The sequence below is a fragment of the Tachyglossus aculeatus genome, chromosome X2 (assembly GCF_015852505.1).
Source record: "Tachyglossus aculeatus isolate mTacAcu1 chromosome X2, mTacAcu1.pri, whole genome shotgun sequence".
NCBI lineage: Eukaryota > Metazoa > Chordata > Mammalia > Monotremata > Tachyglossidae > Tachyglossus > Tachyglossus aculeatus.
The window spans coordinates 8,457,746-8,483,310 of record NC_052100.1 but is presented as its reverse complement, the minus strand read 5'-3'; the positions used below and the strand labels follow the sequence as shown (position 1 = coordinate 8,483,310).

The 25,565-nt window shown below is 46.1% G+C and overlaps 1 protein-coding gene across 3 annotated transcripts in view; it reads right to left on the bottom strand.

Annotated features, from left to right (window-relative positions):
- MEGF10 (multiple EGF like domains 10) overlaps positions 1 to 15,000 on the bottom strand; it is a 109,810-nt gene extending 94,810 nt beyond the window's left edge. The window contains exons 1-2 of one of the 3 annotated variants that reach the window (XM_038770597.1): positions 14,966 to 15,000; positions 14,539 to 14,645 (exon numbers count right to left, since the gene is read on the bottom strand). In XM_038770597.1, coding sequence (XP_038626525.1) covers positions 14,539 to 14,593 — 55 coding nt within the window. In that variant the 5' untranslated portion in view covers positions 14,594 to 14,645; positions 14,966 to 15,000. Of the gene's footprint in view, positions 1 to 10,523; positions 10,568 to 14,538; positions 14,821 to 14,965 lie in introns of those variants that run through there. The other 2 variants (XM_038770598.1, XM_038770599.1) reach the window with 2 other exon arrangements.
- Between the last annotated feature and the right edge of the window lie 10,565 nt (positions 15,001 to 25,565).

Here is a 25,565-nt window from a genome sequence, read left to right as displayed (position 1 = left end):
GAGTTCAATTGCCACATCTGTTATTAGACACTTTCCTGAGTGACTGGAGTGTCTGTGTCAAATTTGGTGCCCAAAAGAGATTCACTGCAAAAAACCCCCCAAAAAACCAAACCAAACCAAAAAAAAAAAAAAACCCTCTCAAATCCCCATGAGGGGACCAGAGTGAAGAAGGTCTTCAAACATCAATGACTGAAAAAGTGGGGACTAGGATAGAGTAAACTCTCCAATTTCTTTTCTCTGCTAGGGTTTGGCTTTGTTGTTGGACCATGTGAGAGCTGATGTGCAGCAACCTCTCCATGTTCAAGGATGACATAACCTGGTTTCTCTTTCCATGGATCAGTACAGAAACACAAACATTAATTTGGGGGGTCTGGAAAGTTTGAATCCTTCAGGGTGATTTTACTAAAACCGCTTATGACCTGAGCAGCCTGGGACTGACTGCTTTGAGATCAAAGGTGGGGAGATGGATGACAACAAAAGGGGAGCCACTAATGTCCGCTGGAAGAAGCATTTTGAAGGCTGCCCCAATAATGACCAATAACATAAACAATTGCATATTCAAGTCATAATCAATAGGTAAATACAAGAGTGCTTAAGGACTTTTCTGACTGTGCATCCTAACCTTGTTCCCATCCACTCCTGTCCCCTCAGATCCCCTTAACCGTCCTGTATATATATATATATATATATATAGGTAAATCAGTAAGGTGCAAGGTGCCCCCCTCACCCCACCAAAGCCATGTACTAGAGAAGCAGTGTGGCTCAGTGGAAAGAGCCCGGGCTTTGGAATCAGAGGTCATGGGTTCAAATACCAGCTCCGCCAACTGTCAGCTGTGTGACTTTGGGCAAGTCACTTAACTTCTCTGTGCCTCAGTTACCTCATCTGTAAAATGGGGATTAAGACTGAGCCCCCCGTGGGACAACCTGATCACCTTGTAACCTCCCCAGTGCTTAGAACAGTGCTTTGCACATAGTAAGCACTTAAATGCCATTATTATTATTATGTACTACCAACACAGCCAGCAGGAGAGGGGCAGGAAAAGGGACATTACTGGAGTACTTTTGGCAGGAAAATATTATTGGGATCCCCCTCCTGGTGGCTGGATGCCTGAATCTTGGCACTGCCTCCTTGTTACAAGTAGTGGAGACATGACTCTGACCCTGCTCATTCCTCTCAGTTTATCTCTGATGTCTGGCTCCCCAGCACCCAGGCTCCTCCGACTCAGTCCCTGGGTTGACCAGGAGCTCCAGTCTTCTAATACAGCCTCTGACATTCCCACATCCCACCCTTTTCTCCTCTAACTCCTTTCCTTTGTTTCAGAAAGAATGTATTTGGGTGGGGGTGCAGAGGGGAGTCTTTTCAACCAGCTCTGTGGGAGGACATGAATCTTACCACCAGATTCTCTAGCTGCCACACCCAGGGCTTTGGCTACCTGGTTCTCAACAATAGAAACTCTGGTCCAAGAAGAGAGAAATACAAGGAAAAATATGGGGCCTGTGGTTCTTTTAGAAAGATGAAGGGTCTCATTGAGGCTTCCAAAAATAATGAAAGTGCTTTTTTCTCAGCTACTAAAAAGGGGCTATAAACAACAAAAGGGACTGTAGTCCAAATGAACTATCCAATGTATGTTTCCCCCTCCTCTGGACTGTAAGCTATTTGCGGGCAGGGAGTGTGTGTTTATTTTTATATTGTACTCTCCCAAGCACTTAGTACAGTGCTCTGCACATAGTAAGTGCTCAATACAATTGACTGAATGACTTCTGTCAACATCCTTCTTTCCTCTCTTCCAGGAATTCTCTCATTGTTGCTCTCCCCCATGGTTCTCAACTCTGGTGTTGTTGTTCATTCATTCAATCTTATTTATTGAGCGCTTACTGTGTGCAGAGCACTGTACTAAGCGCTTGGGAAGTACAAGTAGGCAACATACAGAGACGGTCCCTACCCAACAGCGGGCTCACAGTCTTATTATTAGTATTATTGTATTTGTTAAGGAACTGTACTAAGTGCTGAGGTACATCCAAGTTAGCTTGGACTCCATCCCTCTCCCATATGGGGCTCATGCTCTAAGTAGTGGGAAGTATCTGCTTCCCTCTCCTCTCTAAAGTCTCCTCTTTTATATTTCACTGTATTTGTTCCTCTCTGACCCAACTTACTGCTCTGTCCCTCTTATCCTTTTATATCTCCTCCTCCTCTCTGCCCAACACCATGATGTTTCTCTCATCCACTGTCCTTCTCTAGTTCCCTCTTCTCTTCTGACCTTCTCATTGCCTTGAAGCCTCTCCCCCCTTTCAGGCCCTCTCCCACGGGTCCCACATTGGCCTTCATCCTGTCTTTGTCCATTTTCAGCTTTTCTCTCTCTTTGTCTCCTAGTGTCTATCTCTGCTCTCCACCCTTTGTGGTTTGGCTCTCTCCCCCACAAGGAGCAGCACTGAGGGTCTCATTTGCAAACTTGCCAGGATTTCAGACTTGGACCAGCAGTCTGTCCTCAGAGCGGGTACCAAGCACCTGCTCCTGCCAATTCATTCTAAGGGCACTGCTTAAGGTTCTTAGTCATTCAGAAATGGCAGAGCTGAATGAAAGGGTCACATCCTTCTGGGCTTTGTGTGAATTTATATCCTGCCCTGATGTTAATAAGAGCAAAAGCCATGGACAGACTCTTCCCATACACAAAAGCTGACCTTTTAATTTTTTTCCCCATTCGTAAAGAGAATTACTTAACCATGGCATTATTCACATTAAGCATTTCCCTCTTGTTTCGAAGCCACGAATTACTCACATAGTGGAAGTGAAGGCAAAAGAAGGTTACAGAGCAAAGTGAAGATTAATTTGATCAGTTTAAAGTGGTGGAATTTAAAGCATTTTCAGAACAAGCAAAAGAACTAGCCTGCTTCTGAACTTTCCAGTTTGGAGGCCCCTAATCAGTTCAAAGAAACATTGTCACATGTAGGTTATTTCCTAATTGCTACAAAAACAAGGAATCCCAAACTGTAGAGACAAGGCACAAGCTGATTAAAAACTAGGCTGCCATCTCTCAGAATACAGATTTCATTTCCATCTGGCTGGTACCCTTGAGGAACAGTTGTTATTTACAATATCTGTTGGGGGAAAAAAGATTAAGAGATCAAGTTACTCTGCACTTTCCAAAAAGTCAGGCAACAGCTGGACATCAGATTCTATGAGCAACTGTGCCCTGTGCCCACAACAAGGTTCCTGTGTTCCTGCAGGGTTTGTTCAGGTCACTTGCATGTGGAGTGGATTATAGGGGCACTATAGCTTTGTTATAAACTGGACCTCAACAGTGCATTTAAAGACAAAACTCCTGGGCCACTGGTGTATTGTGCCACCTCACACTCACTCACTCTCCCTCTCTCTCTCGCTCACACACACACACACACACACACACACACACACACTCACACACAGAGTCTTCTTGGGCACTGCAAGAAGCAGATGTGGCTACAACAGACCTTTACAAGTCCCTAGGGAACTATATGATTTTCTTTCGACTCTGCCTATCAACCCACAGTATTATTGAATGGGGAAAAAAAAGCCTTTTTAAGAGAAAAAGTCACTCTGATGATTCTGTCATTTCCCAACCTGGATCACTTCTGTTGACTGTTAGGGAGAGCTTTTTGCTCTGCTGCTGAGAACTCGAACTGCAGTATGCACTCTCCCACTCAGAAACACCTGTGAGCCCCAGGAAATGGTCAGTCAGGGTCAATATTTGTCCAAACTCTTTTAGTGTTGGTCAGGAAAGCCCAGGCCAAGAGCCAAGATGGAGTGGAATGGACTGAGGGCAGTAACCTTAGTCTTGACATCGCTAGCTCTTCTTCAGTTTCCTATGAATTCTAATTCCATGCTGCTACAAGACTGATAATTTCTCAAAGAATGTGTTAGCCTTCTTGCCTCAGTTTTCTACTTCCCTGTCAATAATTGTGTTATTGGCCATTGTGTCGTCTAGGCAACAGTATTCTGTGACAACATTTAGTTTTGTGCTGCCATTGAAGTTCTTTGGCTGTGCGAAGGGTTTCCCTGGTGTAGGCTATGTTACTTCAGTTTTATTTAGACTTACCCTGTCTGTAACACCCAGGTGATGTGGGAATGTGGTATACAATCATTTGCAGGTTTTTTTTTTAAATGTTATTTGTTAAGCACTTACTATGTGCCAGACACTGTACTAAGTGCTGGGGTTTATACAAGTTAAATCAGTTGAACACACTCCATGTCCCACATGGGGCTCAAAGTCTTAATCCCCAATTTAAAGGTAACTGAGGCACAGAGAAGTTAAGTGATTTGCCCAAGGTCACGTGGCAGACAAGTGGTGGAGCTAGGATTAGAATCCAGGTCCTTCTGACTTCCAGGCCCGTGCTCTATCCACTAAACCACAACTGCTTCTCGGTGTTCTTAGGAGTATGCCTCTAAGGCACAGTTATCTGCATGCAGCAATTTTTGAATGACTGTCTCTATGGCAACTCTTTTCATCTACCCTACCTTCCCACATTTTTCCCAGGACATCTCGTCTTGGATGTCCCACCAGCACCTCAAACTTAACATATCCAAAACTGAACTAATTGGCTTCCCTTTTAAACCCTCTCCTCCTCCCAACTTCCCCATCTCTGTTGATGGCATCACCATCCTCCCAATCCCAGATGCCCACAACATTGGTGTTATTCTTGAAGACCCCTCACTAGCTTTCGACTCTCACTCTCAAACAACTGCTAGAAGCTGAGAAAGATCATCCAGACACAGATGGAGAATCAGGGAAGGACGTCAGAAAAAAATGCTAGTGTTTCCAGGAGCAGGGAATGATCCAGTGTTGAAGATCACAGGTCTCCCGATCTTCCAAACACAACTGAAATCACATCTCCTCCAAAAGACCTCTAATCTCCCACTTTATATCCCCCAACAGCTAAGCATTTCCCTATAGCTTTTATGTACATCTCTTTATACTCTATTGCTTCCTTCTAGCTGTAATTTATTTTAGTGCCTGTCTTTCCCACTAGATAGTGAGCTCGAGGGCAAGGATCCTGTCTACCAATTCTATTGTACTCTCCCAACCACTTAGTACAATGCTCTGCACACAGTAGGTGCTCAGTAAATACTATTTGATGGATGAAATCCTGCCAGTTCTTACTACATAACATCTGCAACTATCCATTCTTCTCCACCTGCCTGTAAATTATTCTATTGTCTGTCTCCCCTGCTAGACTGTAAACTCAAGAGCAGGGATCATGCCCACTAATTATATTGTACTCTCCCAGGCACTTAGTACAGTGCTCTCCACATAGTATGTGTTCAATAAATAAGATTGACTGATTAAACGGTGTTTAAACGTGGGGAAGGAAAGGCTTTGCTTGGGGGCTGTCTCCCATAGAATAAAAGCAGACTGTCTAGTTCAGTTGCAGTTGGAAAGGCTTTGTTCATCTAAATCATTCAGCTGGACCTTGTCAAAGTAATCCTCCTCTAAAAGAAGGGGTTTCCCTTACCAGTGGAAGAAACTGCTTGGTTGATAATCCTACCACTCTTGGCCCCAGTTCAGTAACGGGTTCACTGTTCAATGCACTGTTTTCACGCCAGCTGGGAGTGCAGGGCCTCAAATTCGGCATAGGCCATTGGAAGTGAACGGGGTGCGGGGGGGCCCTCAGTGCCTGATCACTCAAGTTCTGATTATCCAGACCCTTTGCTTTCCCTTCCTCTTCCCTCTGGGTGCTGGCCTTGAATTCATTAGCACCTTTGCTAAAATGCCGCACATTAGGGAGTAAACAGGCAGTCATCATCAACCTGTCTCTCAGCAAAAGAATTCAAGGGCCAGGGAGCTTGAGCTGTTTTCTCTGTGCCACAGGAAGGGCTTGGTGTCAGACCCAATTCTTGAGGCTGCACAGAGAAACTGCAGTTGAGTCGGCAGAACTGAGGTCCAAGGGTGCCACAGTATTCTTTAGGCACAGAATCAGCAGTAATGCTGAAATGATATCAGAGGTTTTTTTTAAGATTTAGTGAATTTAGATGTGGAAAGATCATAATTTGAGACAACAGCCAGATTCATTATTTTCATTTCTTTTGGCTGGGGTGGGGTGGGGGCAACATTGCCAGCCACAAAGATGCTTACTGGCCTAGTGGAAAGAACTAGGTCTGGAAGTCAGAAGTATATGAGCTCTAATCTTGGTTCTGCCCCTTGCCTGCTGTGGGACACTGGTCAAGTCACTTCATTTCCCTGTGCCTCAGTTTCCTCATCTGCAAAATGGGGATTCAATGTCTGTTTTCCCTCCTATCCCTTATGGGTCAGGGACTGTGTCCAATCTGGTTATTCGTATCTACCCCAGTACTAAGGACATTATTTGGCATATACTAGGAACACTTCCTTCATCCTCTCCCTTTTTCTCTTCACAGATTTAATAGTAAAATCCAACATTCAATTAGGATGAAATGAAATACAGAAAAAAAGGCAGAATTCCACCTTTTTGATGAGCTGTTTCTCACTTAATTAAAATTGTTAAAAATCATCCTTTAATCCAAGGACATCAAAACAGTTGCAGGGAACTGTCACCACAGCTCCTAGACAGAGTAGGGGGAGAAAAATAGTCTCTGTAGAACACTGCTTAACCATATGATTGTAAGCTCCTTAAGGGCAGGGGCCAGATCTTTTACTTCTGTGGTATGTTTCCACCCACCCAATACACAGGGACTCGAAAGATACGTTGATGATATAATAATGATGATATTTGTTAAGAGTTTACTACATGCCAAGCACTATGCTAAGCAGCAGAGTAGGTCAGACATAGTCCCTGCCCCACACAGGGCTCACAGTCTAAGTTGAGGGAGTGTAGGTGACAGAGCCAGGATTAGAATCCAGGTCCCCTAACTCTTTCCACTACGGCAGGCTGCTTCTCTGTGTTAGGACATGTTTTTCCTGAAGAATTCACTCAGGGAGGGGAAGGTTGGAAATCCCTTACCCTGAAAACCTTGGATGATCTGAGGGCAAGGGCATGGATTTGCTCTATAAATTAGAGATTTGTTCCTGCAACAAGTCATGGGCCCCTCAGATGCTCCTTTGCCTTTCTTGCTCAAGAAATAGGATGTAGCACTGAGGAGGACTCTCAATTCCTCACCCCAACTAGGGAATCCATCCAGAAGAGTGCAAATAACAGGGCTAAGGAATTACCTTATCTGGCCTCGATATGTGAATCAGCACTTCTGGCATGGGAAGACCCTACATGGGGATGCCAGACCTATCCAAATACTCAGTGGAGTGGAGGGCAGGCAGAAGATCTGATCAGGCATCTGTTTTGGGTAGCCACCAAAAGAAAGAAAGGAAAAATGAAAAAAAGGACAGAGAGAGAAGTAGAGTGGCCTAGTGGATAGAGCACAGGCCTCGGGGTCAGAAGGACCTGGGTTCTAATTCCAGCTCCACCACTTGTCTGCTGTGTGACCTTGGACATGTCACTTCACTTTTCTGTACCTCAGTTACCTCATATGTGAAATGTGAGCCCCAAGTGGGATAGGAACTGTGTCCAATCTGATGATCTTGTATAGGAACCGTGTCTAATCTATCTTGCACCTACCCCAGCACTTAGTACAGTGCCTGGCACATACAAAGTGCTTAACAAACACCATAAAAAAATGTGCCTTTAGCTGCCCAGGGTGGATGGGAGATCCAGGGTTATTTTGAAACTGGGCAAAAAGGAAAAATGAATGGCCTTTCCAGGTTACAAACCAATAATGGTTTAAAAGTGGGCACGATGGTTCTAATAGTCTCTACTGCTACTGTCTCTAGCTTTGCACACAGTAAGTGCTCAATAAATATGACTGATTGAATGAATAGACTGTAAGCTTGTTGTGAGCAGGGAACATATCTACCAACTCGGACTGTGCTTTCCCAAGCACTTAGTACAGTGCTCTGCACACAGTAAACGCTCAAATACAATTGACTGATTGAACAATTAATAGTCTTGCCTACCTCTGAATTCAGGGCAGAACCCAAGACTTCCACCTACCTGCTTTTCCTGCCCCCAGCAGATTCCACCCATGACCCACTGTTGAAAAATGGTTGACCCAGGAAGGCCTTGGTCATCTTCCACCCCCCAACCCCCATCTTCTTAAAACTTTTAATGTGCGTCTGCTTCTAGAGTCCAAGTTCCATCCCGTGTTAGCAGGCTCAGGGGGCCTGTGGGCCAGGGCAGATGAAATGCCAGCCAGCCCAGCACAATGAGCCCCTTTGTTCAGCTGTCACATGGACAGGGTTGTGTTACGACCCTTGCCACTTGTGGTTGAGGCGGGGAGGCACGCATTCACAGAAACCAGTCCCTCTAAGGGAGTCCCTCTACCAGCACCCCTTCATTTTGCAAAGCTATTTTGCTCCCTTTCAGTCCATCAGTTTGGTGGGGAGAAGAAACGTGAACAGTTGTTCCAGAATCTCTCCTGTTCCAGTGTCTCTCATCTCAGTCGGGGCTGAATTTCACCCACCTGTTTTGGAAAAATAAAGGATCAGAGGGAGCAGCACAGATTGGTGGTGGTGGTGGGGGGGGGGGGGGTTGGGATGAAAAAACTGAAACACTTCAGTTTAAAGGATCGTGCCCCATTACCAAGAGACACCAAAGCCAATTCAAGTGCAGCAGTGGTCAAAATGTTTGTGAGGCAGCAGTAACACTGGCCATGGTAGAACTGGGTTGTCATCAACCAATACCCAGAAGCTCTCTCCAAACCCAGGAGTTGGGGCCCAGGGTGGTAAGCCAGCCTTTTTTTCCCACAGTGAAAGAGTGGGTTCCCGATGGGTTCCAGGGGCAGGGAGGATGAGGAGAACCTTTAGTCAGATTGGGCCTATCTGGGTTACTCAGACTCACATCAGCACCCTCCTCTTTTCTCAAGCAGGAAGACAGTCTAAGGCCCCTGGGGAGGTTGTGCATACAGGAGAGAAATCACACCTCTTCCCTACCATAGCCAAAACTATTCTGGTGGTAAAAGCAAACAGTTCTTCCTATGCTGTCAGTTTTTCCAAGATTTACCCCCTTCCCTTCATCTGAACAGCCACCATAGTGTCCAGGAACTTGTAATAACCCATCCAACTAAACTACTTACTGCAGCAGCCTCCTTATTGACCTCCACTCAATACTTCATTCTGTTCCTTGGATAATTTTCCTAAGATGTCATACTGCACATGTCTCCCCATTCTTCAAAAACCTTCAATAGTTATCCATTCCTCTCCACCTAAAGCTGAAATTGTTGGCAGAATGGATCCTCATCTGGGTTTCTCCCCAAAATGACAAATGTGACCGCATGGCCTTAAACAAAAATTAATCAAACAATGGTATTTATTGAGCACTTGGTGCAAGGCACTGTACTAAGTGCTTGGGAGAATACAATACAGTTGGTAGACATGACCCCTGCCCTCCAGGAGCCTATAGTCTAATGGGGGAGGCAGACAGTAAAATAAATTACAGATAGGGGAAATGTCAAGAGTATAAGGATATGTACGACCAGAGCTTGGCACATAGTAAGTGCTTAACAAATACCATAATTATTATTATTAAGTGCTGTGAGTCTGGGGGTGGAACAATATCAGAGTTAAGGGATACAGACCCAAATGTATAGATGACAGAGAAGGGAGGGCGAATAGGATAGGGAAGAGAGGTTAGAGAAAGCTTCTTGGAGATGTGATTTTAGTAGAGATTTGAAGATGATGCTTTCAACAATGAAATTCTATTTCTTTCTTTTGAGAAAATAAAAAAATACCTTAGCATATTCTCCATGAGCAGCAAAAAAGGTTTGTGCATGGTTCTTTTACCTAAGGTTTTAAACCTTGAGAAAAGGAAGAGATGGTATCAGAATTACACCCCAGATATAAAAGTCTGCTCTTGGGACTGATATTCTGTCCTTTCAAGAGGAGATCTGATTTCCAAAGCATCTCAGAGACTCTCAAAGTCTTGGAGTGCATCCTTCAGGAGAGAATCTGTTTTCAATCCCCTGGTGAGAGGGGAGGGTGCTAGAAGGAAGCTGATAGCCTCAGAATAAAGAACTAAAACACCACTTATTGAGGCAAAGCACACTTTTAACAGTAAAAACAGAAGAGAGCCAATAGTTATTGAAGATGCAAGTAAGCAAGCACATAGACTTGTGTGGAGGACAGAAGTGGCTTGGACCCTCCTCCATCTGGGCTGCCACCCTGGACAGTCAGAAAGGTGGCAGCAGTTTCAACCAGAGCCACCAGAAGTCTCGATGAGTCTGAGGATTATTCCCTCAAAATGAAAAGTTGGCTCCCTTGAATCCTTGTAACTTTTCCAGCACTTAGTAGTGTTTTGTATACTGTAAGTGCTTAATAAATGTCAGATCAAGCAAACAAAATTACCCTCCTTTTTTCTTAGCTAAGCAAGCATCACAGTCATTTACCTAAGGGCTTGGATAAGGATCTTCTACTAGGATTGCTGGTTGAATAGCAATGAGGACCCTGGCTCTATTGGCCCATGGTTGGGGGGAGGGGAAAGGAAGAGAGAGAGAGGGAAGGAACACACATAGACAAACAGATATTTACCCACGGAATCTTCCCTTTGGGATAGTCAACTGGCCGAAGCAGGACACCCACACAGAAACATACAGAGACTCCTGCTCTGTCTCTGGACTGGAAAGGCCATTGCCTCCACTTCTGGCTCTGAGCTGGGCACTATTCTGTGGGGTGGCAGGGTGATACGGCACTCTTCATGCAATTATCCCACACTGGAAACCACAGAGAGCAGTCCCTGGCAGTGATGGCAGTAGGAACCCTTCTGGTCTGAAGCAAGTCACGGACTCTCCTCCCACTTCCCTACTTCAGCCAACTGACTGTCCTGCACAAGTCACATCCAATCTAAAAGTGGACTGTGAATTTGACATGCCTGCTTAGTGTATATCATTTTAATTGATACTTTTTAAGAGTTGGAAGAGAGAGGCTGGCTGGACTTCCTGCAGGGGGGCAGAGCTTTCCACGAAAATCTCTCCTTATAAACTCTATCCCTGTCTGCATGACTGTCTCACCATCTCTCTCTGTGTTCCTTCTGCTTTTTTTTTTAAATAGTATTTAAGCACTTACTGTGTGTCAAAAACTGTTCTAAGCGCTGGGGTAGATACAAGTGAATTAGGCTGGACAAAGTCCCTATCCCTCATGAGGCTCACAGACTGTTCACATTTCCCTGTTTATCTGCTCCTCTCCCTAATCTTAGACCCCTGTCCCTTTCCTCGAAGAGGCCCCACCCACTAACAGCTGCAAGAAATGAATATAGTGCTATCCATCCAATTAATTGCCATCGTTCTGATTTTATGTAATTATATAAGTAGTATAATACTTAATCATTACTTATTGTCAGAGATATTATGAAGAACCTATTAGCAATTTACAGGTTTTTAACAATTGTAGTCTGAATAAAGTGCATATGGGGCCCACTCACGGGAAGGAGTTGGACATAGCTGCACTAAAAATAATAGCTAGAAGTTACAAGGTGATCAGGTTGTCCCACGGGAGGCTCACAGTCTTAATCCCCATTTTACAGATGAGGTAACTGAGGCACAGAGAAGTGAAGTGACTTGCCCAGAGTCACAGAGCTGACAACTGATGGAGCAGGGATTTGAACCCATGACCTCTGACTCCAAAGCCCGGGCTCTTTACCACTGAGCCACGCTGCTTCTAAACTTTAAGAAGAGTTTAAATCATCCTTGAAGGAAGAAGGCAAAACAGCTCCTGAAACAGCATGGGGCTGAGTTGATAAAGGACAGGGAAAGCTCTACCCCTCTTGAAGAGAAGCAGTATGGCCTAGTGGATAGAGCATAGGCCTGAGAGTCAGAAGGACTCTAATCTCTACCACTTGTCTGCTGTGTGACCTTGGACAAGTCACGTAACTTCCCTGTTTTTCAGTTACTTCGTCTGTAAAATAGGGATTGAGACTGTGAGCTCCATATGGGGCAGGCACTGTGTCCAATCTGATTATCTTGTAACTACCCCAGCGCTTAGTACAGTGTCTGGCATATAGAAAGCACTTAAATACCATTATTATTATTACTATAGATCAGCTGGTCATTCTTGCCATACAAATGAGGACCCAGGAGCAGTTGGCCCATGGTAGAAAAACATTCATTAGCTACAATGACAAAGGTGGGAAATGGGGGCAGGCCATAGAAAATAAACTTAAACACTACTTCTGGGCAAAGTTTAAAATTGTTCTCTCCTTAGCACCCAATGTTTTATAGGGGAGTTGGCTACCCAAATGCTTGCCTTTGTTTTCTTGAAAAATTTCACTCCCTTGAAATACCCACCATATTTTCCCAGAAACTTCTACTGAATTGCTACTTTGGATTTCCTGGAGGTGAAACAGAAAAACATGTATGCCTGAAGTAGAAAAACTACACAAAATAGTTTTTCCTTGAATCTCTTTATCAATAAGTGCCCTTAGGAATGCATTTTTATGGAATTTGTTAAGTTCTTACTATGTGCCAGGCACTGCACTGTGGGCTACAAATAAATTAAACAGGTTGGACGTCCTTGTCCCACAATGGGCTCACAGTCTCAATCCCTATTTTACACGAGGTAACGAGGCACAGAAGTTATGTGACTTGCCCAAGGTCCCATAACAGACAAGTGGCAGAGCTGGGATTAGAACCCAGGTCCTTCTGAACTCCCAAGCCCATGCTCTTTCCACGAGGTCACACTGCTTCTCCTCTAGGCCATACTTGCTTATGAATGAGCCTGATGGCTCTCTGGTTGAATAATTCTTATGAAGAAAAGCAAGACAGGCCAAGACAAAAATCCCAGGGACCTGGGCGAAACAGAGATGGGGGAAATCAGTACAGCTGCTGAGGGTATAGTTGAGAGAGGGTAGAAGAAGAGCACTCCCTCCATCAGGCCAGTGGTCAACCATGCTCCCTGCCCCTTCCTCCTCCCCAGAGCTGCCACAGCAGCAGAAATAAGGGATAGGTCCCTGGCTGGCCCAGAGGGAAGACCCAAGCTGTCAGTGATCCAGAACTGCAGCCTCACAGCCCTGGCTTCTTGGCCTTGTCCTGAGCCTCCTGGTCATTGTAGCCATCATCTCCTCTGGGACTCATTCCCTCCGGGGTGGTCTGTGGTAGCAGCCATGGTGATCGAGAGCTCAATGCAAGGGCGACCCTTGGGACTGTGCCAGCTGCAGTACCCAGAGAACTGCCCCTGGGTACCCTCCCTGAGTCCTGAAGGGGCCATAGGCCAGCCCCTTTCATTTCTCTGCACTGGGTGGGCTTTGCCAGATGAAGGCTCATCTGGGCTGAAACCCACCTACCATAATCACCTGTAGCCTCTTCTTCCCTCCACTCTTGTACAGGCCACAAGAGGAGCAGGGTGAGGGTGAGTGCAGAGCATATTCCTAGTAGAGAGAAGAGCTTCTATTTGTTAAACACTATGTGCCAAGCACTGGGGGAGATACAATGTAATCAAATTGGACACGGTCCCTTTCCCACAGGGGTTCTAAGGGAAAAGGAGAACAGGTATTTAACCCCCATCTTTACAGATGAGGGAACTGAAGCAACAAAGTCACACAGCAGGCAAGTAGCAGAGCTGGGATTAGAACCCAGGTCCTCTGACTCTCAGTCCTGACTCTTTCCACTAGGCCATACTCCTTTCATCCTAGGCACAAGTTTTACCTGGTCCACTCTGTCAGTTGGGAGCAAGGAATGTGTCCGCTACCTCTGTTTTACTCTCCCAAGTGCTAAGTACAGTGCTTTGCATATAGAAAGTGCTCAGTAAATGTCACTGAATATCAGGCTTAAAAAACACAATGAGAAAATTTGTGGTTTGAAGAGGTCTCCTCACCAACTGTCCCATAATCTGAAGGCAATTCCCCCCCCAGTTAGACTGTTCCACGTGGGACAGGGACTTGTGTCCAACCTGATTAACTTGTATCTACCCCCGTGCTTAGCACAGTGCTTGACACATAGTAAACACTTAATTACAACAATAATGATAATCAGGAAAGATTTAGAGCCCTGCCAGGCATATAGACTAGACTGTTGTATCTGATCCCCTTCTTGGGTACTAGGTGGCCCTCTAGCTCCTCTTCTTCAGGAGGAGAAATACATCGACCTGCACCATCAGAATATATGGGAACTAGAGGAAGGAAAGCTTCAAACAATTCCAAGTTTCGGAAGAAAAAACGAAACAGATCTGTGAGCAAAACATCAACCAGAGGATGAACAGTTGTCAGGAAAAGGGCTCATCAGAGAAAAAACACAAAAACACAAACCACATACTCCACTTTCATCTGCTCTGGGAATCAACTGAGAACTACTATCTATGCAAAGTTTATTAATTGAGAGAAGCTGTCCACAAAGGGACTGGAGAGAGAGAGAAAGAAAGAGAGAGACTGGGGGGGGGGGAGGGGGGGGGCACGGCTTTAGGACGTTTCCAGTGAATGCCAGGCAACAAGAATCCTCTGGAGAAAATGTAAACATCTCCCACTGGGTCCAACCATCTCTGTCTCCCTCACCCCCAAGCCCGCCCCCGGGGGCAGTGCCAGAGAGTCGAACCAAGGTGCCCCTCTAGACTTCTGTACCTGTTCTTTCCTGAGACGCCAGACTTTTCCGAACCAGCTTCTTCTGTACTTTCATCTGCGCACGAGGACCAAGCCGCAGCTCGCCTCCTGCCTGAAGTCGATTTCTCCTACAAGCAACGCATTCGTCGACAGCAAACCATTAGGAGAGCGGTCAGTTTGAACGCTAAAGGGGGTGAGGGGGCCTACTAAGTTTTTGTCCCCTACTTAACCCACAGGGGCACAGACCCCTTGGGAAATATTGGCTGCGAAGACTTGGTCGTCTTCCCTCTTTTGCCAGAGATACTTGGGGAAGAGATGCTACTCGGGATGGAGCCGTGAAGGCGACTGGATAACCTCCCAAGGCCGTGGCTCTCCGAACCCCCGCCGCCCCCTCCCAACCTGGCTCGGGTTGCCGGGGTCCCCAGACTCCCACCGCCTCGTCGGTTACCTCGACCAATGGCAAGCGGAGGCGGCAGGACGGGGCGGGGCTAAGCGCTCCGGAGAGAGGGGGAGACGGTCGGACAGTCCGGGCTCGGGCCAGACCCCCCGCTGATGAGTTTAGCCTCGGAACTTTGCTCCGCACAAGCAGCTTGCAGTCCGGGCCCCTCCACCCCCACATTCCCACAGCGAGAGCCGGGGAGAAGGGGGCGACCAAAGGGAGGGAAGGGGGCGGGGGTGGAGCCCAGCGCTCAACTCCTGGGGCAGATGTCCTGGGAAAGCTGGTTGTTAAAGGAGGAAAACACCAAAACCAAGCGCGTAGCCCAAGAATGGGGCGGGAGGGAAAGACCTTAGAAAGTTTCGCCGTGCCCGGAGGCCGTGAGATTGCTTGGGAAATGGCGCGCTCTGTTGGCCTACGATCCGCATGATGCTCGTCCGATGCAACTCCAGATAGGGTGGACAGACTAGCCAGGATTGGGCTATATAGGGTCACTTTTCTCCCGAGTCCGATTTTCCTAGCAAATGACCAGCCTGAACCCTTTTGGGGGGCCTTTCCAACTCCTACTGGTTGCCCCAGGGCCTGTTTGTTGAAGATACTGAGACAAGGTGGGAATATCTTTCTTGCTCGATAATAATAATAGTACTTATTAAGTGCTTACTGTGTGCCAAGTACTGTTCTAAGCACAGGGGTAGATATAAGGCAATCAGGTTGGACACAGTCCCTGTCCCACAGCGGGCTCACGGTCTTCACCCCCATTTTAAGATGAAGTAACTGAGGCACTGAGAAGTGAAGTGACTTGCCCAAGGTCACACAGCAGACATGTGGAGGAGCCGGGATTAGAACCCAGGACCTCTGACTCCCAGGCCCTTGCTCTTTCCACTAGGCCAAGATTCTTCTGTTCATGCTACTTTCTTGAAAGGGTCTCCCCATTCTGTCAAAAGCCTTCAGCCTCACTCGGGAGAAACTCCTTCAGTCCCCTCTAAGACCAAGTTTGCCAATTAACAACCACAGCTCTGAGGCATCATCAGTTATGGTACTTGAAATGATACTCCTGGGATAAAAATGGGAATGCCATTCCCCTGTCCAACTTAAGTCTCCACCTCCTCATCATACTACCCCTTGTCCTTTTTTCTCCTCAACTCTCCCCAAGGAGGATGTTTCTCTCCAGTTCCCTAAACCCTCTTCCTCCACCTGTAACTTTGACCCCATTACCTCATACATCCTAAAAATCACTTGCTCCATCTCTTCCTTACCATCATCTTCAACCTCTCACTTTTGGAAAGTTCCTTCCCTTCTACCTTAAGTTATACCCGTGTCCCTTATACTAAAACAAACAAGCAAAACACCCTAAGTTTTTTCTCTGTATCCGTGTTCACATTCCTGTCCAGATTCCCGAAACGGGTTGTACACAACCACTGCCTTCATGTCTTCTCCACCAACTCGACCTACTGTGAAAGCCAGATTAAGCACAGGAGCTTTAGAGAATGCAGTCCCTGGACTCCAGCCTTGGTGGGCAAACCACCACCCAGCAGTGGGTGTTCTCAAACCGATGTCCCTTCAAATAGCAATTGCTCACCTCTTCTCCTCACCACCATAGCTAACTCTTAGGACATTATGAGGATGGCAGCTGTAATCAAGTTTCCCCAACTGGTCACGGTGCATCAGAGAGCTGGGATGGCCCTGGGGAGAGTCTGCAGCCCCTCCACTCCCTCCCCACGCCTCCCTTCTGTTGCCAGACATGTTCAGTAGCAATTTTAAACTTCTTTGCTCTGTAGAGGAAAGGCTGGCTGATGAAGGAACAATGTTGGGGGACGAAGAGACTGTATAAGGTCACACAGTTGGGGTTCAACTCCAGACCCCATGTGCTACTCTGGGTTGGTCCTACCTCTGCTACAGCCCCCTTCCAATTGATTGCAATTCCAGAAAATAAGTAACCGCTGCTTTCTGTCACAGTCGGTGTAATTGGTTCTTGAAAAGAGGACTCCCTCTCCCCCTCCCCCCCCCCCCCCCCCCCCCCCCCAATGAAGAGAAGCAGCATGACTTACGGAAAGAGCCCAGGCCTGGGAATCGGTGGTTACTTTTTTATAGCATTTGTTAAGGGCTTACTATGTGCCAGGCATTGTACCTAAGCACTGGAGTGGATATAAGCTAATCAGGTTGGACGTAGTCCATGTCCCAGATGGTGCTCAGTCTTAATCCCTATTTTACAGATGAGGTAGTTGAGGCATAGAGAAGTTAAGTGACTTGTCCAGGGTCATACAACAAAGTGGTGGAGCTGGGGTTAGAACCCAGGTCCTTCTGACTCCCACCCTCCACCCCTAGTCTGCTGTGTGACCTTAGGCAAGTCACTTCACTGTACTTCAGTTGCCACAGTTACTTCACTCTGTCCAAAAACGTGATTAGCTTGTTATATACCCCAGCACTTTGTACAGTGGCTGGCACATGTAAGCTCTTTACAAATACCATAAAAAAAGTACACTCCCCCACGACTGAAATGAGATGCTTCCAGGGGAAAGTGACTCTCTAGCGGGTGGAGGCGATAAATGGTCCCTATTAACGGTAATTGATATTCGCTGTCAAAGCCGGTACCACGGGGTGGTGCGGCAGGTGGAGTGGTAATTAGCCCCACTAACACGCTGTCAAGGCCGAAGATAAGCTAACGTGGGAAACGTGCACGTCTCCGAGCCAGCAGATGAGGTATGACAATCAACAGTTGTTAATGGTATTTGTTAAGCACTTATTATGGGGTAGGCGTTGTTCTAAGCGCTGGTGTTTACTGAACGTTACTGCGTGCAGAACACTCTAATGGGGAGAGTATAATAGAGGTGTAGACCCGATCCCTGCTCTCTAATATTTTAGTCTAACAGGAAACTGTAGTGGAAGCTACGATATTATACATAAGTGGTGGGGGTGGGGGGTGCCTAAGTGTTTAGGGGTGAGGGCTCGACTCTATAGCTGACGCAGAAGCTAAAGAAAGATAGCTATTTTACTTTCCCAAGCACTTAGTACAGTGCTATGTACGCTACAAGCGATCAAATACTACTGACTGCTCGAAATAGGGTGGAGAGTTGAGAGGGAAGGTAAGTGCCCTTCTAATAATGATGGCATTTGTTATGTGCTTACTATGTGCAAAGCACTGTTTTAAGCACTGGGGGTGGGGGGGGAATACAAGGTGATCAGGTTGTCCCACCTGGGGCTCACAGTCTTAATCCCCATTTTACAGATGAGGTAAGTGAGGCTCAGTGAAGTGACCTGCCCAAGGTCACACAGCAGACATGTGGTAGAGCCGGGATTCGAACCCATGACCAACTCTAGACTCCAAGCTCTTTATGGGCAGGGAACGTGTCTATTAGGTTGGGTGGTACTTTCCCAAACGCTTAGTACAGTGCTCTGCACATAGTAAGGGCTCAAGAAATACTATTGGTTAGAGGAGATGGGCAGAGTCGCGGTCTGCTGGCTGAGTGGAGAGGGATTTGCAGGCGGGAGGAAAGGTTTAAGCAAGGGGTCAACAGGAGGTAGCTGCGCTGCCACATACAAAACTCCAAGTGCCCACATCTTTAAGGGGGCACGAGGTTAAGGGCAGGGGTAATGTAGTGAGAAGACGAAAGATGCGATAGATTTTACTGAAACCCGGCATAGGGAAAGGCAAAAGGGAATCTTTTAATCTGATGGGTCCAAAATATACAGGCTTTTCAAGTGAGTTTAGCCTCGGGCGTGACAATAGTTGTGTTAATTACCAGCCGTCCGGACCTTGACAGGGCGTTGAGCGCTAATTACTTCCCGCTACCGATTCACTCTCCTCCCGGACGTATCACAGTGCCCTAGGGAGGCATGTTGTTTAGTGGCTGAGGGTACTCAGCAAACAATAAATCTAGAGAGGGGAAGACTTTGGTATTATTGAGATCTACTTCTCTAAGCCCCTAGGCCTTCATTTTTGGGAAGAATCTTGTTGATTCCTTGGCTGGGAGAGGTCATTGAATTGATAGTGAATAGAAAGGGGGAGAATGATGTTTAAGGGATGTAGAAATAACGTTTGTGTGTGTTTATAATGGGGTGTCCCTTCTTTATAGGATGCCACTGTGACTAGGGAGGGAAGAGGGGGATTCCCCCTCCACTGCACTTCCCCTCTGCGACCCTCACCCCATCAGTCACCTTGGCTATGAGTTTTTTCAAAAAAAAAAAAAAGAATAGAGGGGAAAATTGTGGGTGTTGAGGGGGAATAGAGGTGAAATTGAAGACTGGGGACAGGGGATAAGAAAGCCCACTGGCTCTCCACCAGCAACTGAAGAGGGCTGGGGATTACTGGGGAGGATTGGGATTACTCCCCTGGTGAATTCAGAAAAGCAGCACCCCAAGACATAAACACGTTGAGAAGAAATGAATTTGGCCACTGATATCCTTCTGGGCTGCTCAACTCCTTCAACAAAGGAAGGGATTGTTCTATGGTGTTAGACTGCCACCTTCTGTAACAACAGCTCCACAGGTTGTAGAATGAGGCAGTTCTCCGGTATCCAAGAGACAAACAAAAGGCTGGACGAAGAGTCAAGGAGAAGAGACGAAAACGCACCCCTTCCCCAAAAACTGAAAGAAAAGAAAGAAGAGAATCGTCACCTAAGGAGCTAGAAGCAAGGAAGAAGCACATGCCTGCAAAAGAAGACACAAAGATAAGGCATTTTATCTCCACAAATCCAGACATAGACCAAGGGAAAAACCATGGGTAATGACGAGTCCTGGAGCGCGATTCCGCCATTCAAAGAGCTATGAGAAAGAAAAGTTGCATTTTTTAATTATGGTATTTAAGTGCTTACTATGTGCCACACACTGCAGTGTTAGGGTAGATAATTGCCTAGTACAGTGCCCAGCACATAGTAAGTGCCCAATAAGTATGATTGAATGAATAATCAGGTGGGACACAGACCCTGTCTCAAATGGGGCTCATAATCTAAATGATGGTATTTGTTAAGCACTTCCTGTGTGCCAGGCACTGTACTAAGCGCTGGGGTGGTTGCAAGCAAATCGAGGAAGTTACAATCCCTGTCCCACTTGGGGCTCACAGTTTTAATCCCCATTTTACAGATGAAGTAACAGACCCAGTGAAGTGATTTGCCCAAGGTCACACAGCAAAGTGGCAGAGCTGGAATTAGAACCTGTGACCTCCTGACTCCCAGGCCCTTGTTCATTATGCCATGCTGCTTTTCATTATAAGAGGGAGAAGAGATGAAACAAAAACAGTGAGATAACACACAGACAAAAAAAAGTTCAGATGGGCACTGCGACGAGAGGAGCAGAATTTCAGGCTTCTGGTGGCTCAGAGTCCACCGTCACATCTGCAGCTACAGTGACTGCTGGACACAGTTTTGCTGAATGTCAGCAATTCTTCCTAATTTTGATGTCATGTAGGTGCCTCTGTCTTTGAATCTATTAACTTACAAGGTTTCCTTACCTTTTTGCCTATCATTCATTCACTCAATCGTATTTATTGAGCACTTACTGTTTGCAGAGCAATGTACTAAGCGCTTGGGAAAATACATTACAGCAATAAAGCAAGACAATCCCTGCCCACAACATGCTCACAGTCTCGGGGGCGGGGAGAGACAGACATCAATTCAAATAGACATCAATATAAATAAGTAAAATTACAGATACATATTTAAGTGTTGTAGGGTGTGGGGGGGAAGGGCAAAGGGAACAAGTCAGGGTGACGCAGAAGGGAGTGGGAGATGAGGAAAAGTGGGGCTTAGTCTGGGAAGGCCTCTTGGAGGAGATGTGCCTTCAGTAAGGCTTTGAAGTGGGGGAGAGTCATTGTCTGGTGGATTTGAGGAGGTAGGGCATTCCAGGCTGGAAGTAGGACGTGGGCAAGGGGTTGGCAGCGAGATAGGCAAGATCGAGGCACAGTGAGGAGGTTAGCGGCGCCAGAGGAGCCAAGTGTGCAGACTGGGATGTAGGAGGAGAGAGGCGAGGTGATGGAGTGCTCTAAAGCCAATGGTGAGGAGTTTTTGTTTGATGCGGAGGTGGGTAGGCAACCCCTGGAGATTTTTGAGGAGGGGGATGACATGTCCTGAACGTTTCTGTAGAAAGATAATCCAGGCAGCGAAGTGAAGTATGGATTGGAGTGGGGAGAGGAAGGAGGTTGGGAGGTCAGAAAGGAGGCTGATGCAGTAATCTAGACGGGATAGGATGAGTGATTGTATTAACGTGGTAGCAGTTTGGATGGAGAGGAAAGGGTGGATTTTAGCGATGTGAAGGTGAGACCGTCAGGATTTGGAGACGGATTGGATATGTGGGTTGAATGAGAGAGTGGAGTCAAGGCTAATGTCAAGGTTATGGGCTTGTGAGACGGGAAGAATGGTGGTGCTGTTAACAGTGTTGGGAGAGGACAGTGTTTTGGGTGGGAAGATAAGGAGCTCTGTTTTGGACATGTTAAGTTTGAGGTGATGGGAGGACATCCAAGTAGAGATATCTTGAGGGCAGGAGGAGATGTGAGCCTGGAGAGAGGGAGAGAGATCAGGGGAGGAGTTGTAGATTTGGGTATCATCCACACAGAGAAGGTAGTTGAAGCCATGGAAGTGAATGAGTTCTCCAAGGGAATGAATGTGGATGGAGAATAGAAGGGGACTGAGAACTGAACCTTGAGGTACCAGTTAGGGAGTGGGAAGGAGAGGAGGAGCCATTGAAGAAGCCTGAGAATGAATGGCCAGAGAGATGAGGAGAACCAGGAGAGGACAGAGTCAGTGAATCCTTCCATTACTGTGCAGCATGATAGCAAATTACAGAATTCAGTGACTGCTTTCAATTCTGAGTCACTAATGCAGATCCCTAGTTGTTTGTATAGGATTTGTCAGGTTTGTCTAGTGTGTTTGTGGATGTGTATATATACACATACACACACCAGACCCCCTTTAAATCCACAAGTCCTCAGCTCTCCTTATCTTCAAAGCCTTTTTGAAATCCCAAATCCCCCAGGAAGCTTTCCATAATTAATTTTTTTCTCCACAAGTTGTATAGCCTTACAGCTTTCATTTCAGCAATTTTGCACTCGGAGCTTCCTGTTGCAAACATAGATATACATACTCTGCTATGTAAGCACTTTCTCCTCTCTCTAAATTATTGTCTGTCAATCATATTTATTGAGTGCTTACAGTGTGCAGAGCACTGTACTAAGGGATTGGGATAGTACAACATAACAGACACATTGCCTGCTGTCTTCTCCATTAGATTGAAGGCTTCTTATTGTCAGGGATTGTGGCTACCAATACCACTGTACTTTGCTAAGTATAGTCTTCTGTAAACAGTAGACAGTCAGTAAAGAGTTATTATTATTATTATGGTATTTGTTAAGAGCTTACTATATCAAATACTGTTCTAAGAACTGGGGAAGATACAAGTTAATTAGGTTGGACACAGTCCCTGTCTCACATAGGGCTCACAGTCTAAGTAGAATACTTAGAATACTATTGATTGATATGTTAAGGAAGATCCAGAAGCTTGCTAATTGTTTAAAGCTCTGCACTGGAGACTTCATCCATTGTTGGAGAGAGAGCCATGTCTTCACATGTTGGCAGTCAGGTAATTCTTTGTGGAGCAGCATCCTCAATGGTAGTTGGTCGTTTGTACAATCAGTCAGCCAATCATGGTGTTTAATAGAGCACTGTAGTAATCACTTGGGGGAGCACAATAGAGTTGATAGACATGATCCCTGCTCACTAGGCCCTTATGTGAATATATATGTATTGGTATTCTGTGTTTGTCTCCAAGAGTATACGATTTCTGTGGGCATGGAACCTGGCTTGTGTTTTTGTTGAATCTCCCAAGCATTTAGTACAGTGCACTGTACTCAGTAGGTGTTCAAAAAGTACCATTAGCACTACTACTGAGAGCAGTGTGGCCTTGTGGAAAGAGCCTGGGCCTGGGAGTCAGAGGATCTGGATTCTAATCCCAGCTCTGCCACTTACTTGCTGTATGACCTTGGGTAAGTCACTTAACTTCTCTGTGCCTCAGTTCCCTCATCTGCAAAATGGGGATTCAATACCTATTCTGCCTTTAAGGACTGTGAGCCCCTTCGTGGGACCTGATGATCTTGTATCTACCCCATAGTAAGTGCTTAACAAATGTTGTTGTTATTATTATTATTATTATTATTAATATTATTGCCTGTGTAGCCTAGTATCTCTTCAGCCACCCATCACATTGCAGATCCTCACAGCCCTAAAAAAAGGGATGCTGATTGAAGTCTTCGTGAATCATGGAACAAGCTCTCAGTGTTAAAGGGAAACAAGATAGACAATCAGCATAGTTAGTCCGCCGAATACAGTAGTATGAAAAATGAATAGAGGGGAATGATTTAATAATGAATTCTGCTGGAGGGTGAATAATAGATAGGGTTAATTCAGAAGTGCTTCTTACAGGAGGTAGGTTTTGATGTGTGAGGTTTAAGCAATCCAATAACTATCCTCTTTACAGTTAGCTTGGGTAGGCCCAGGCAGAGAACAAAGCACATTTAGTTCTTTACATCTGGCCTGTTTAAAAGTATTAACAGGCCTAGTGAGTGGCAAATGCTTTTCTGCTAGGTGACAGTCTATAAAATTGATTTGGTTAAAGGAAGGTGGGAAAGGAGAATTGTCATTCCTCCTTTCTTGAACAGTCTTGCAGTTTATAAATGTACAAGAACTTAGGAAATTAGAAGCACCAGTGCAGATATGTGTTGTGTTTTGGAGGCCTTTGATAATGTAACTTCAGACATGAACTGAACAAATAGAATTCTCAATGTTCTCCACTCATATCCTGGATTGGGCCACCTACCAACTTCACTTTTAATCAGTGGAGATTCTGAAAAGGAATAAAGAATAATTCCCCTTTGAATAGAATTATTCTTTTTTACATCATATTATTAGTGATAATAGTATTTATTAAGTCCTTACTATGGGCTGAGCAGGTACTGGACTAAGTGCTTGGGAAGTGCAAGTCGGCAACAGAGAGAGACGGTTTCTACCCCCTCCTTCCTTTTCTCCTCCTCCCCACCCCCCTCCCCACAGCACCTGTATATATGTACATATGTTTGTACATATTTATTACTCCATTTTACTTGTACATATTTATTCCATTTATTTTGTTAATATGTTTTGTTGTCCGTCTCCCCCTACTAGACTGTGAGCCCGCTGTTGGGTAGGGACCGTCTCTATATGTTGCTGACTTGTACTTCCAAAGCGCCTAGTACAGTGCTCTGCACACAGTAAGTGCTCAATAAATACGATTGAGTGAATGAATGAATGAACGGAGAAACCCTCTAAATTCCAGGTTCTAATGGATTTCCATATGGCATCATTTTTCCCAGCTTCAACTTGGCCAAATGTTGGAAGCAAGCCCTGGAAAGGGCATAAGACAGGATGTCATGTCACCTCACTCTCAGCCCCACAGCACTTACGTACATATTCGAAATTGATTTTAATGTCCGTCTCTTCCTCTAGACTGTGAGCTCCTCGAGGGCAGGGAATGAATCTACCAACTCTGTTGTATTGTTCTAATCCCTGCTCTGCCACTTGTCTGCTGTGTGACCTCGGGCAAGCCCCTTAACTTCTCTGTGCCTCACTTACCTCATTTGGATCAACTGTGAGCCCCAAGTGGGACAACCTGATTACTTTGTATCTATCCCAACGTTTAGAACAGTGCTTGATACATAGTAAGCGCTTAACAAATACCATAATTATTATTATTACTCTTCCAAGCACTTACTACGGAGCACTCGGTAAGCGCTCAATAATATGATTGATTGGAAAAGACCTCTCACATGCATAACTCACTACGGCATGAAGATGTAGACGTGGTAGCAGACTGATGTTATTCAGTAACCGAGGCACTATTTAATAATTCGTGTCTTCACACGTAAGCCCTGCTTACGTGCTAATTCATTACGTGCTAATGAATGGAAAATTGATTTGAACCGGGGGGATGGCTCTGAGCCCTCCCATGCTCAGAGAAGTTGAGTACAAAGCCGATTGCATCCGAGGAGTAGATGTGGTTTCCGCAAGTCACTTCGGGGAATCAGTGGCTGTAGGTTCCACCGATGGCCATCGGATGGCAGCCAATGGCCACTTATGTGGCCGGCGAAAGCTCCGGTAGAAAAGTGGGAGTGGGGAAGAGGGATCAGAAGAGCGGAGCAGAGCGGGGGAAGGAATTGGGTTTGAGGTGGGTGGGACCAACCAAGCTGGAACCCCTCAGGGAGGCATGGAGTCCAACCTCGGCTATCTTTGTCTCTAGTCCCAGATGAGGTCTGGCGACCTACCTCCCCCGGGACATGGGTCGCGCCATCCCCTTGTCCGTCACCGGACCTGACCCAGCCCCACCTTTTCTCCCTTATTCCTCCCCTCCTAACTCCCTAAGGGAGTGAGGGCGCCTTTTGACAATCGTTTACTGGTCTCCTAGCCCTTGCTCCGCGGCATCGCCCAATTTTCCCTCCCTCCCCCAGAAATGATTGCCCCCTGTTCTTTCTTTCTTGTGGGGGGGTGGGGTGGGGACGGGGTCTCTGTCTTTCAATTCCCTGTCTCACCTACCTCCATGATCAAGGATTGAGGAGCTGTCTTTCTGCCACCCCCCCCCCGGCCCTTTTCTTCCC